At 37.1% G+C, this 15,196-nt stretch overlaps 1 protein-coding gene across 6 annotated transcripts in view; it reads right to left on the bottom strand.

Annotated features, from left to right (window-relative positions):
• Window positions 1-15,196, bottom strand: part of SMARCC1 (SWI/SNF related BAF chromatin remodeling complex subunit C1) — a 251,121-nt gene that overhangs the window by 16,514 nt on the left and 219,411 nt on the right. For all 6 annotated transcript variants that reach the window (XM_077129473.1, XM_077129470.1, XM_077129467.1 and 3 more), the window contains 2 exons: window positions 13,786-13,920; window positions 847-1,108 (listed from right to left, as the gene is read on the bottom strand). In XM_077129473.1, the coding sequence (XP_076985588.1) occupies window positions 847-1,108; window positions 13,786-13,920 (397 nt within the window). The remainder of the gene's footprint in view (window positions 1-846; window positions 1,109-13,785; window positions 13,921-15,196) is intronic.

Genomic DNA, 15,196 nt, shown 5'->3' with positions numbered 1-15,196 from the left:
ATGATTTGGGTATTCTGCATACATATATTTCACTAAAAAATTTTAAGAAAAGAGAATAATTCATCAGAGATTTTTTAAAATACATTCATCTAGTGAACTAAATGATCCTTTCCTTTACAAATCCTCTTTACAAAAGACTATCTCTGTGAGGACATAAAGACAGAAATGACTTATTTCTCATTCAAAAATTTTTATGAATTATTTTTGCTGTTATCACCTAGTTAGGAGAAAAGCTATCTCTGAATTGGCTGTAAATTTCCCTCAGTCCTCTTTCATGAGAGGTGGCATCATGGCATCAGTCTTACTTTGAAACCAGATGGAGCTCAGGGTGAATCTTGGCTCCATCATGTAACAAGGCTATATGGCCTTGCCATGCATCAGTTCTTCAACTATAAGGTTAGTACAATTAGAAATAAGCCTGCCATACAAACACCTGTTATCACTAGAGTACAATTTAGGGAAGAACACAGAAGCATTTCTCTGACCATCTTTTCTGAATTTCATTTTTTGTTTATCTTTGAAAGTTTCTATAAGAGTATGTAAAAATAAAGGGCTGCAGACAATCCAAGGATGAAATTTTAAGGAAGTCTGGGATATACTGTTCATTCACAGGCTGATCTACCCAACGAAAGGGCATCATGCCAAGAGGACCCTGGAAAGAGAACACAAAGGCAGGTTTTATGAAGTGATGGTTATAAAACCAGTTCTTACTTGTCTACAATTTCCTGGATGACAATGGGCATTCTTCAGTCCTAGTTAGAAAACACCAACTGTGTGTTTGGCCCCTTTGATGTTCATGCCACAGAGGTGACCACAAGTCTTTTATCTGAACACTCTTTCTCTTACCTGGCTGGGGTGGATGAGGTGGTGGCATCTGGTGGTGCATCAGAGGGTAGGGAGGAGGCTGTTGATGAGGCATCATGCTGGGGTGCCCAGCTGCACCAAGTGGGGCCAGGCCAGGTCCTCCTGAGTGCTGGTGGGCCTGCTGAGGGTTTTGCCCATGCTGCTGCTGTTCCATTTGCTGTCGGGCTCGTAATTCAGCATATTTCAGCTGTTCCATGTGAAAATTCTGGCGTTCAGTAAGTAACTGTTGCCTCTGTTGTTCTAGCTATAAGAAAAGGAAGGGGAAGACACACCTTTTTAGGATAGGATGATACACAGCACATCTATCCAATGCCTGAATTTTTTCTGCATCAATACAGATACATAGCTATCGTGCCTCCTGTGATATCAAAACTAAGATAAAAAGCATTATTTCTTGAGTAGCATACTTTCACATGGATACCAATTATAATGGTCTAGGTATTCCTAATGTTGAATCTAAGGTCTGATATGAACTCAGGAACAAATATAACCATTTCTTTATGTGGAACACTGGCAGTATCACTACAAGTTTTAGTTTTCAATTATCCAAAATTATACTGGGTGACACATTCACAGAATACTTTAGAGGATTAAATAAAATTTGCAGGAATCTTGATTTGAAGATTATGCGCATTTCAATGTTCTAGATAATTTTTCTGGGATCCAAATTAAAATAAAGAGAAATAAGTTGCTAGAAGAAAAAATGAAAAATCATGGAACTGAAACCCACCCACATCAAACTTTAAACTCTGCTCTATAACTACTTGTTTAAGTGTACTTGGAAACTTATTTTGTAAAAAAAAAAAAAAGAGAGAAGAGAGAGAGAAATAAATTATTATATGGGCCTGGAAATTCAGAAACTATACATCTGTTATCAGTTCAGAGAATGGCATCTACTTTAAACGTTATAAGAATTTAATTTCAGGGCTAAAAAAAAATCAACTTGAACATAAAAGAAAATAAAAATCCAGATCACTGGAAGAAAAAAATACAAAGATCTTAAGGAAGGCTAACAGACTAGTTTCTTTTCAATGATGTCCCCATCCCACCATGTTCCATAGCAAGATCTGAACAACTGGGATACATTTTCTTAACATTCAATAGAGCAGCCACTAGCCAAATGTGGCTAGACTGAAATGAGATGTACTGTATGTATAAAATACACATTGAATTTTGAAGACTTAGTATGAAAAAATATAAATTATCAATAATTTCTAAATTGATTACATGTTGAAACATTTTGTATAATTGGTGCAAATAAGAATTTTTTTCAACTTTACCTGCCTTTTTCTTTAAAAAAAAAAAGATACTAGAAAATTAAAAATCACATTATATTTTATCGGATAGTCTAAAGCACTTAATTCTTCTTTTTAACATTTTATTTATTTATTTTTTAAATTTTTATTAATAAAACCAGTCAACATACAATATAAACATTCCTTTTTTCATCACATAGTTGTATATTCATCATGATCATTTCTTAGAACACTTGCATCAATTCAGAAAAAAGAAATAAAAACAGAAAAAAATTCATACATACCATACCCCTTACCCCTCCCTTTCATTGATCATTAGCATTGCAATCTACTAAATTTATTTTAACATTTGTTCACCCTATTATTTATTTTTAATCCGTATGTTTTACTCATCTTTCCATAAGGTAGATAAAAGAAGCATCAGATACAAGGTTTTCACAATCACACAGTCACAATGCAAAAGCTATATCTTTATACAATCATCTTTAAGAAACATGGCTCTGGGAAAACAGCTCTACATTTTTAGGCAGTTCCCTCCAGCCTCTCTGTTATGCCTTAACTAAAAAGGTGATTATCTATTTAATGCATAAGAATAACCTCCAGGATAACCTCTTGTTCTAGTTTGCTAGCTGCCGGAATGCAACACACCAGAGACGGATTGGCTTTTAATAACAGGGGATTTATTTTGTTGGTTCTTCAGAGGAAAGGCAGCTAACTTTCCACTGAGGCTCTTTCTTACGTGGAAGGCACAAGATGGTCTCTGCTGGTCTTCTCTCCAGGCCCCTGGGTTCCAACAACTTTCCCCGGGGTGACTTCTTTCTGCATCTCCAAAGGCCTGGGCTGAGCTGCAATCTCTCACTTAAGCACCAGTCAATTAAGCCAAACATCACTCATTGCAGCAGACACGCCTCCTAGCTGACTGCAGATGTAATTGGCAACAGATGAGGTTCACATACTGTTGACTTATGTCCGCAGCAACAAGATTAGGTATGCTCACCTGGCCAAGTTGACAACTGAATCTAACACACCTCTCAACTCTGTTTGGAATCTCTCAGTCATTGACACTTTATTTTGTCTCATTTCACTCTTCCCCCTTTTGGTTGAGAAGATTTTCTCAATCCTTTGATGCTGAGTACCAGTTCATTCTAGGATTTCTGCCCCAAGTTGCCAGGAAGGTCAAGACCCCTGGGAGTCATGTTCCATGTAGAGAGGGGGAGGGCAGTGAGTTTGTTTGTCATGTTGGCTGAGAGAGAGAGAGGCCACATGTGAGTAACAAAAGAGGTTCTCTTGGAGGTGACTCTTAAGCTTAATTTTAAGCAGGCTTAGCCTATCCTTTGCAGGGTTAAGTTTCATATGAACAAACCCCAAGATTGGCGCTCAGCCTATTGCTTTGGTTGTCCCCACTGCCTGTGAGAGTATCAAGAATTCTCCACTTGGGGAAACTGAATTTTCTTTCCCCTTTTCTTACCATTCCGCCAAGGGGATTTTGCAAATACTTTTTTATTCACTGTTTAAATCCTTCTGGGATGTACTGAGGCATCACTCTGGACAAACCTACAAAATCTCATGCCCTACTCAAGGTTCCATGTACTTATGGTGTTCAATTAAGCTGTCCACATAAGTTATATTAGGAAATGCATTAGTTAAAATATAAATTTTGTACCACATAAATATTTTTTCCTTTAGTCACACATAAGTTAAAGTTTTAAAATATTAATTACCATCTATTTTCAACACCCTGCATTATTGACATTCCTTTGTTCTTCCTCATGCAAAGCATTTTTAAATTTGTACATTTAATCACCATCATTATACACTCTAGGCATTTCGAGATTATACCATCTCAGTCTTTATCGTATATCTTTCCTTCTGATTTCATTTGTAAAGCACTTAATTTTTATTTTTACTATTTTAGTATTTTATAGTATATCTCTGGCTCTGTGGATAAGTACTATATACTACTATAAACACAAATTAGATGCAACATGTATTAGAACTAATCTAAAAATCTGGGCTTCTAGAAGAGATCTGCCTGAGCAGAAATCCCTGTGGAACTGAATGAGAAGCATCTCTGGCTAGCAAAGTAGCAACTAGAGATTTCCCATGGGTGATGGGGATGCAAGACAGGCCATCAACAGAATGAGAAGAGGCACGAACAGGTGAGGAGAAAAAAAATGAAGAAAACAGATGTTAAAGCCTATGTCCTATATATTGGACAGCTGGTTTATAGAGAGCCTCCTTATAGAGATTAGTAGTGAAGAACTTCCAAAACAAAATGTTTTTTTTGAGAGTTTGAGGGTTATTGGGAGGGAATGACAAACAGGGTCCTATCATGGTCTTAACTGATTGTCACAGGTTCTGTATTCTCTAGGGAGGGCAATCTGAAAAGGGTAAAGCTAGCTGGCTCAGGAAGAGAAATACAAGACGTAAACAGTAAGCTAGAAGTTCAGCTCTACAGCAAGATTAATGAGTGAGATAATGTTTAGGAGCAGACTGACAGAAATGGGATCTAAATATTCCTAACTATTTGTTCTAGGAAATTTAGTACTTCATGATAATTTGCTAAGGGTTAGGCCTAAAAGGTTGCCAAAAAAAGGACCTCCTACCTATATTACTGAGTCACTTACTAGTCTGGATAGTTCGTCTGAAGCCCTGTAACTTATGTAAGAAACTATGGAATTTAGGTGGAGATCTTTATTAAGCGGCTGAACCATTACTGGATATATTTTCTGTTATCTCTGAAGGAAACTTTTCGTCTCTGTATTATCTAGCTCAGTAATTTTCTTGTTTTGCTTTGTTTTTTTTTAACCTAACTACCCTTTCTTTTGGAGGTGACCTTAGCATTTAAGTACTTGGAAAGTAGAAGAAGAATCTATTGGTAAGGGGATAGAAGAGTCAACTGGGAAGAAAACGTTGCCCAATTTCCCTCATCTACAGCATAAACGAGCCTCAACTATGCTACTTATATCTGGGTTTCATTTGTTATTTTATGAAAAATAAAAGTAATTAAAATGGTTAAGCGATCAAACAGATATACACACAACTGAGAGAACTCAGCTTAAGCATAAAACCCAATGTGAGATAAGCAGGTCCTCCAAGTTCAAGAGTAAGAACTAGAAGGCAGACTGGCCAAGAGCAGGCTGTCTCTGCTCTGGGGCAGATGCAAGAGAATTTATGGCCAAGTCCTGGTCTCATCATGCAAAGGAAATATCCTTTCTTATTCTGGACACCTGATTTTTATTGAAATCAATTGACAACTGCATCCACTTTTGTGGTAGTCAGAAATATTTTATCGCCAGACACTAAGGAAATGCACACTGATTATAAGTAGCATTTATACCAACCAGATCTATTAAAATATATAGTAGCATTTATACCAACCAGATCTATTAAAAATATAATAAAATAGATAATATCCAATGTTGGCAATGATGTGGTGAAAAGCGCACTCAATAAAATGATGAGAATGTGATCTGGGAATTGTGGAGGGGAATTTGGCAGTATTGGGCAAAAATTTTCTTTTCTTTGAATGCTGTATGGTGGGGGTCACACTTCATTCTTTTTCCATGTGAGTATGCCCTTATTGCAGCACCATTTGTTGAATTTTTGTTTTTGTTTGTATTGGGAAGTGCATGGGCAGGAAATCAAACCCAGGTCTCCTGCATGGCAGGTGGAAATTCTACCACTTACCCTCGCACCACGAGCATTGGGCAAATTTTAAATTCCACTTCTAGAAATCAACCCCCCAAAAATGTCTGTATCCAAAAAATGTCTGTATATGTATACAGGATGTCACTTAAGCATTATTTTGGAGATACAATGGGGAAAAAGCTGCAACAACAGAACCTATAACATAATCCCAGTTACATAAAAAGATTTTCGTGTTTATATATAAACATGCTTACACATGTATTGAAAATGTTGTGGAAGACAAAAAACTATTAAAAGTGATTATCACTAAGAATGAGACTGAGGGTAGGAGAGGCTTTTATTAATTTATTATTTGAATTTTTAAAAATATCAATTATAACTTTTATAATAAAAAACCAAAATACTGAAAAATTGCTGAAGCTACATCAATCTTGTTTTTATTCTCTTCTTTCTCTACTTCCCAGGATTATGGATATAATCACAACAGCTAAAATGAACAGTATAAATTACTCACGAAAATAGTGTATTAATGAAGGTGTTAATTTTTTTCATGGCTCCAATCTGGCTGTAAGGAATCCAGTTTCATATACGGCTGCCTGTAGCCCTGCTCTGATGTCACATTCCCACCAGCATTCAAATCCTGCTGTCCTTTCCCCCTCCTCTGCTACACTATGTATGTATAAGGAAGTTGTATCCAAGTGGAACAAGAACACAACAGAGCACTTTTCTACACAAGACACCAAAGAGGGACACAGCTGCAAGTGCAGCTGAAGTTCACACAAAGCATTATTTACATAAAGCAGGGAGGAGGGGTGGGAAGAGTAAAAGACCATGGGGTTCACAAAAATCCATGTATACTGCTGAGGACTGAAATATCAGCTAAGACTTGAAGTTTCTGATCTATCTGACCTTAAAACTGAAGTAAATAATCATTACCTTTTTTCAAGTGTTTGTTGTCAGTGACCAGACATTCACTTTAGAAAAAGCAAATCCAAAACACAGACATATCCATTTCTTCTAAAACTTGTGAGAAAATGAAACAACACATTTGCATTTTGCTCCTTCCATGTGTACTTCTGGTACCAGAAGAAAATGAATTTGGAATCTTGCCATATTACTGTGGCTGGTTATTTTGTCTTTCTTGCACTGTGCTTACTTTGTGAGGTGCTACTTCTCTTTTTCTTCAGCCACTAAACTTGCTACTGGGTATGGCTTTCTGAATCTGAAATAAAACTACCTATAATGTAATGGTTAATGACTAGCAACAGATTCAATTATATGACACGAAGCACAGAGATGAATTACTACAAGTACACACAGAACAAACATATACAAGTCCCTTGGGAGCAGTATGAAATTAACCTTTTTAGACTTTTTGTTCTTTCTTCCATAGCTTGTTGATAAAGTATAAGAAACCTTTCTAAACGTATATCCCTCATATCAAAATATCTTGTTAGCTCTTCCTTCAAAATCTATCTAGAAATTGACTATTTATCTTCATTCTCATGGCCACCACTCTTGTCCAGACTATCAGCATCTTTCCTGGGGTATAATAAATATCCTACTTCCTTGTCTCTCCTATTCTAACCTTTCCTCTTACAATATATCTTCTATTTATAATATACGTTCTACAAGATAGATAGACTAACTCCTGTTAATCTATAAGGAAGATCATGCCAGTCCTCTGCTCAAGGTCCTGAAATTGTTCCTTGTTACAATCAGAGTAATGTAAAAGGCCTCTGGATGGTTTACAGAGGTTGATCCAGCCACTGTTCCCTCTCTGATTTTATCTGTCCACCACTCATTTATGCTCCAGTCTACCTACAAACTATCTAGGTCCCAAACATGTAAATCGTGCTCCTATCACAGGGGCTCTGCACTGGCTATGCCTAACTGCTTAAAAACAACTGTCCCATCAATTGTTAGTTTCTCAACAAGGCCTACTCAGATCACTTAAAAAAACTGCAATCCCTCTCCAACCATACCCAATCTCCCTGGGATCCAGCATTTTTACAAAACACTGAACACCTTCTAATATTCTTAATTCACTTATTATTTCTAAGTAATAAATTATGTTTATTTTTAATTGTCTCTCTCCAGTAGATTTTTAAAAAACTTTTTGTTGTCTAGTATAACATATATACAAAGCAAAGAAAGAAAAAAGCAATGGTTTACAAAGCACTAATCAATAAGTAGTTACAGGACAGATCCCCGAGTTTGTCATGGGGTACATTATCATAATCTCAGATTTCTCCTTCTAGCTGCTCCAGAACACTGGAGGCTAGAAGGAATGAATGTATTTTTGTATTATCAAATCGACTTTTTTTTTGTAAAAAATAACATATATACAAAACATCAATAAATTTCAAAGCACATTGCAACAATTAGTTGTAGAACAGCTTACAGACTTTGTTATGAGTTACAATTCCACAATTTTAGGTTTTTACTTCTAGCTGCTCTGAGGTACTGGAGGCGAAAAGAAATATCAATGTAATGATTCAGCACTCATACTTGTTTGTTAAACCTGACTTTCTTTGTAGAACTTCACCATCACCTTTGATCTTTCTCCAATTCTTCAGTGTATTTGTGCTATGCCCATTCTAACTTTTTTCAGGTTGGAAGGGCTGTCAGTACTATGGGATAGGGAGATGGAACTAGTTGATCTGGTCTCTCCAATAGAATTTAAGCTCCAGCAAAGCAGGGAATTTTGTTGGGTTTTGTTCCTCAAAGTGCCTACATGTCCGGAACACAGTAGGTGCTCAATAAATATTTGCTGTATGAACAAATGAACTTAACTATGCTGCAAAAGCCACTAGCTCTGGGCAGGCAGACTTCTTCAATCTTCTAAGAGCTTTTATTTCTGTATTTGGGCCATTCCTATAGCTTAGATCAGCTTTCCCCCACTCCTAGAAGCTTTCCCTGATAATCTCAGCCAACTTTTAACTCCCCTCCCTGGAGTTCCCACAGCCCCATTATCTTATAGTATTTGTTTTATTTATGTGTCCATGTCTCATTCGCTAACCTCTTTAAGGACAGAGCCTGGGTTTCTCTTTGAGCTTCCTACAATGATTCTCTTTTCTGAAGGTAAACAATTTCTATACCTAGCCAAATGAACTTAAAAAACTCAGAGTGTTTATTATTAGTAAGAAAATAGTCATGGTGTTGTATGCCCCAGGGAAGGACAGGATGCTAGTGTTGAAATAGAGATAAAAGGTTGTTTTAATTGTACAAGAAATGAGTGGGTGAAAATCTGAAGTTTTGGGTTGGTGTGACAGCCTCCAAGCTGACTCCAATGATCCTGCTTCCGAGTATTTCACCTTCTTCCACTGAAGCCTCCTCTCGCCCCTCCCCACTGTATGGCTGATAAAATGTAATTATAACTGATGGGATGTGACTTCCAAACTTAAGTTCTGAAAGACACTGTGGCTTCCATCTTAGGGATGCTTCATGTCCCTAACTCTTTAGAATTTTTCGCTCTAGGGGAAACCATTTAATGAGCAGCACTATAGATAGTACTATGTGGCAAGGAACTGAAGCCTCCTGCCAAAAAGAGCCTCAAGAGTGAACTTCAAAGTAGATCTCTTCAGCCCCAGTTGAGCCTTTAAAGAAGAATGCAACCTAGTAGGAGACTCTGAGGCAGAACCATCCGGCTAAGCTGCTCTAAAGATTCCTAATCTCAGGAACTGTGTAAATAAAATTTTTTTTTGGTTGTTTTTAGTCACTAAGTTTTGAGGTTAACTGTTTACATAGGAATAAACAACTAATACAGTGTATTGGTGTTCACTGTGTAGGGCCAACAGGGACTGCCCTGTACAAAAGAACTGCCCTTCACAAAATGCTACTAGTACTCTAATTTAAGAAAAGACAGGCCAATCACCAAAGGATTCAAGCAGAGCAACTTACGTGGTGGGCAGAACGAGGAGTGCTTCCCCAACATTTTCAGTTTTATTCAGAGACTATCCTGTAAAATGCTTACTGTGCTGTGATTAGAATCCAACGTAGAAAAATAGAGTCAAAGGACAAAAGACAAATGGAGTTGTGTAATTTTAGATAAATAAACACGACAAATATACAGTATAAGGAAAATTATGAAGGCTGAGAGAATTGAAGCCATTACACCCTGCCTCTAGGTGTCTGGGAATCAGTGAAGAGAAAATGGGCATGGAAGGGGCTGGGGTGTCTGCTATACCCACATGATAGACAAAAGTTTCCATGAGATGGTTTGGAAAGTGGGGAAGTATAGGTTCACTCTCAGAAGATAAAATGACCTACAGCTGAGGAAAAAGCCCTTACTAATCTAGTCATTGTTCTGTTGTGTCCAAGCAGGGTCATCCAATCTTCAAATTAATACCAGTTATGCTTCATGAGTACCAGTAAGGCATCTGTTTACCAATGGAAACCACCCAACCATTCATGTGAATCATACATGTGGCAATAATCCATTATATTACAGACACCTGTTACCCCAAATAACCTAAGAAAATTCATAAGGTGACAAAGAGCAGCTAATCAGTAAGATAAACACAAACAGTAATTTCGACAAATGGTGCTGGACAAATGAATACACAGATATAAAAGAATGAAGCTGAATCCTTATATACCATGTACAAAACTTTGAAACTCAAAGTGAACCAAAGACCTAAATGTAAGAGTTAAAATTACAAAACACTGAAGAAATCAGGGATAAATTTCACAATCTTGGATTTGGCAAAGGGTTTGAAGATATGACATAAAAATCTCGAGCAATTAAATTAAAAATAGATAAACTCGTCTTCAACAAAATAAAAAACTTTTGTGGTTCAAAGGATACCTTCAAGAAAGTGAAAAGACAACCCACAGAATGGGAAAAAATATTTGCAAATTATTTATCTTATAAGAGACTTGCATTTGGAATACATAAGGAGCTCTTACAACTTAATAATAAAAAGATAAATAACACGATTAAAAAACAGGAAAAGGACCTGAATAGACATTTCTTCAAAGAAGATACACAAATGGCCAATAAGCACATGAAAGCTTCTCAACATCATTAATCATCAGGGAAGTGAAAATCAAACCATCATGAAATACTTCTTAATACCCACTAGGATGGCTGGAACTGAAAGTCAGATAATAACAAGTGTTATGGAGAATATGGAGAAATTGGAACCCTCACATGCTACTGGTGGGAATGTAAAATGGTGCAGCTGCATTGGAAAACAGCCTAGCAGTTCCTCAAAAGACTAAACAAAGTGACCATATGACCCAGCAATTTGACTCCTAGGTATATACAAGAGAAATAAATTATGTCCACACAAAAATTTGTACATGAAGCATTATTCATAAGAGGCAAAAAGGTGGAAACAATCCACATGTCCATCAACAGACAAATGAATAAACTAACAGCAGTGTAACTACCCAAGGGAATATTATTCAGCCATACAAAGGTATGAAGTACTGATGACATTCTACGACTTGGATGGACCTTGACAACATCAGACTAAGTGAAAGAAGTCAGTAGTCACAAAAGACCAAACATTATATAAGTCTGTTCATATGAAAGCCTGGAATAAGAACATCTATTAAGACACAGAAAGTAGATTAGCGGTTGCTAAGGGCAGGGGCAGGGGCAAATATGGGTATAGGAGGTGACAGGTAAAGGGTATGAAGTTTCTTTTAGAGGTGATTAAAATGTTCTAAAATTGACTGTGGGGATGGTCGCACATATCTGTAAATATACTAAAAACAACTGAATTGTGCACTTTAAATGGGTGAGTTGTAAGACGTATGAATTATATCTCAATAAAGATGCTTTATGAAATTACAAACAAACAGAAAAACAAGTAACCATAACATAAATACCACTTTTTCAAAAATCCACCTCTAGGAAGTTTCTTCTGATACCCTCTCCTCTTCACACCTCTAGGCGTTCCTCTTCTGTAGTCCCACTACAGTACTGAACATGTTATGTTGTCATAATGTTTTCTTGACTGTTTTCCCCATCAAAATTAGTTCCAAGGGTGGACATTCCCAGCTTGCAACAATGATATAGACATGCATTCATTTAATAGACACTTAAATAAGGGCTTAACATGTGTCAGATTCTATATTAACAGATATTTTATAAAGTCCCTACCCTCAAAGAGTATACACTCTGGAATGGGAGACAGACATGTAAAACAATTACAATAAAGTAGATAGTTTGTTAAATTGCCACAGCAGCAATGGGAGGGCACGTCACCCATTGCCGTAGGGCTGAAGGATGAAGGATGTAGGCAAGCAGTGAGGAAAAGGACCTTGCTGGCAAAAGAGCAGGAATCAAGAGTGGCAGAGAACAAAGTCACGAGGGAAGCCTTAATGTGTTCTGGCATAACTGAACAGAGGGTGACAGAGACAAGATGGGTAGTTGGTCAGGAAAGAGCCAGTAGTGTGAGAGATGCTATGAAGATGGGGTTTCATTGACCAGATAGGTGGAGTAAAGTGGCATGAGAGGACTCCTCATTAGGAAGGGGTGGGGGTGGGGGGACAGGGTAGGAGAGCTACTGAGGCACCGAACAGCTTATCCTTGCTTATAGGGGTAGAAAGCCCACAGTAAGCAGCAGAGCTGGTCTTGGAATTGACTAACATGACCTTAACTTTCTTTTAGCTTAATTAAACTTTAGACACCCTTCTCCCTGACTCAGGACTTACCTTACCCTGGTTTTTACACTATCCAGATGTCTCAGAGCCTCCTAGCTAGTTAGTTCTTACCTCCCTCCTCTAACCTCTTAGAGGCCAGCCATCACAGATTTTAGGTGGCCGAATTATCACAAAGCAAAACAATGTGAACCAAGTTATCTAGTTGCAATACTTCAGTAAAACCACTCACCCCTCCTGGTAATCAAACACCTTATCATCCTCTGGTGTTTTTTCACCCAGTCCATTCTACACCTTAAAAAAGCCAGCTATGCTTTGTTGTGACGGAACCAAGTTCTCATCTCTCTCCCCTACAAAGGATGCTATGAATAAAATCATCCTTGCTTGCTTCACATTATCTAGTGAGGTTATTTTTTTTGACAGGATAAAATGAAAATGGGCTACTTATCTCAGGGAATCTGACAGAAGAGTTGCTCTGACTACTAAGAAAGGGTTTAACAAATGCAAACAGACTTTAAATATAATTAGTCTTCTGGGATTGTTTAATTTTAAAATTCTACCATTCAGGAGCAAACCAGTGCTTCTTATTCAGATAAAAAAGTCAAAATAGTCAGAGAAAAATCCCCAAATAAATCTTCAGATTTATTCTATCGTTCCTTCTCTAGCCAACTCAATTACAAAAAACTTCTCCCAAAGACCTGTATCTGTTTCTCCTAAAATTCCACTGAGATAACCAAATATTCTCTGAGTGTAAGCTCTGCTTACTTTTTATTATTCCCCTCCTCATTTTTGGCCTTTTTCACAATTCTTTATTCTCGAATGGCCCAAATCCTTACATCAAAAGTTTCTTTCCCAAACAATGCTGCTTAGGAGCTTAGTATAGGCTAATTCCAAATATAGGAGAGGGAAGGGAAGAGTGAGACAGATCAACAATCTGGATCTTAGGAGTGCGTTAAGAAAGGCTCACAAAAAACGAGGTGCCTACCTCAAAATGAGATTAACTTCTACTTTCTGAAAATGATATTGAAGAAAGGAAATGAAGAAAATCCTTAAATTAGGTAATGGATCTACATATGAATTCTACGTTTTTGAAGACTTAACAGGAAAACAGTGAAGTAAGTCTTAGAGCCAACTTTTGTAGAAGGGAGAATTTGATGCTGGAAAGCTAAGAGACATTATAAGAAGTTGAGGTTTACATATTTAGTTTTATAATGATATCAGTTCCTCTTATTTATCCTAGCTAGCTGAAAATCCTTTTGAAACTGCAACACAAAACAGAAGCTAGCCAGAGAGACCAAGAGAGTAAGTTACATTTATTTTATCTAACATATATTTTAGGAAAGGTAGTCAGGGATTAATTGATAAAAACCCTCTAAATTACAGAATTCCCCTTACTTACAGCCTCTTTCTCTCTGTCCATGATAGTTTCTAACTCCTCAAAATGTCGAAGTTTTATCTCCAGTTTCTTCATTTGTGTCTCAACCAGGAGAGCTACCAGGGACTTGATCTTTCTTTCTTCTACGGCAGCCAAGTGCTAAAAGCAAAAGGTCATTCAAATTATTTAGGTAAATATTTGATTATAAACAGAAACAAAATGCTGAAGTCACTATTCAAATGAGGACTGTGCCATTCAAAATAGTGCCCTAGACTGCCCCCCTTGTACATTTCTGCAAAGCACTTGTTTCAACTTAAAATAACTATCCCTGAATTTCAGATCCTTATACAGATTAAAAGAATCCCAGCATAATCTACTGCCTTCAGAGTCCACTAAAGAAGGGCGGGTGAAACAGAGCCCTAATGAGAAAAACAGGAGAACACAAATGGTGATGGTAACCTCCCACATTCCTTCACCCTTCTCACTCTCACCTCTGACCTCTAACATTCCCTTTACCATCCTTTTTCCCACCCTATGGATTTTTCAGCTGTAGACAGAAGCAGCAGCTCTCAGCACCTCGTAACAGATGCAAAATCTCTGCCTTTCTCTGATGAGTTGCAACTGTGTGCCAGAAAGGGATATAGCTTATTTATTCCTTTTCTAGTATGAGGATAGTGGCAGGAGCAGGAAAAAAAAATACAGCACAAAGATAGAGGTTACTCTGAAAGAATGGACTACTCCAATGCTAAAGAACTGAAGATGAATCCTACTAGTTTTTCTTGCCAACTCAGTAGCAGAGAGAATAAGAAGCCATATAACCCAGAGAATGAGACGCCTATTTGGCCAAGGCCCTGACCTTCTCCAGAAACCATCAAAAGGCTTCACCCAACAAACTCCCAACACCACTTTGCATATACTTTAATTATATCTGCAAAATTTATGTGTCTACCTTATTTCTACATTAGGTCATAAGAAGACATGGAATAGCTATCTTATTAAATTCTCTGCTTCCTACCAAATCTAGAAGGAGGGGACATGCAGTAGGATTTAATATAGGTGTTGGGGAGCTAAATTGGTAGTCACAGCATTTAAATGAGAGCCTTTATTTTCACTCTTTTATTGGTGAAAAGAAATATGTAGTTTTACAGCTACAAAGAACCACTAGCAGGAAGATTCAGAAATGTGAGCAAAAGGTGATGATAAGCTTTTACCAACAAATCTACATCTGTTAATGATCATGTTTATTCCCAAAACTACAGTGAGAGCTACATGAAAAACACCAAAATTTTAAATAAAGGTACTTGATTCTAAGCTGTTTATCAATGTACAGTGTTATGCAATTTATATTTTTGAATAAGAGAACTATATAAAAATTACAAAGAATTAAAAAAAAAAAGAAAAAATGGTTTCCCTTTTACTTTTGTCACCTAGCCAC

Source organism: Tamandua tetradactyla, chromosome 15 (assembly GCF_023851605.1).
Source record: "Tamandua tetradactyla isolate mTamTet1 chromosome 15, mTamTet1.pri, whole genome shotgun sequence".
Taxonomy (NCBI): Eukaryota; Metazoa; Chordata; class Mammalia; order Pilosa; family Myrmecophagidae; genus Tamandua; species Tamandua tetradactyla.
Note: the sequence above shows the minus strand (reverse complement) of the source record. Positions and strands in the feature narration are given on the sequence as shown.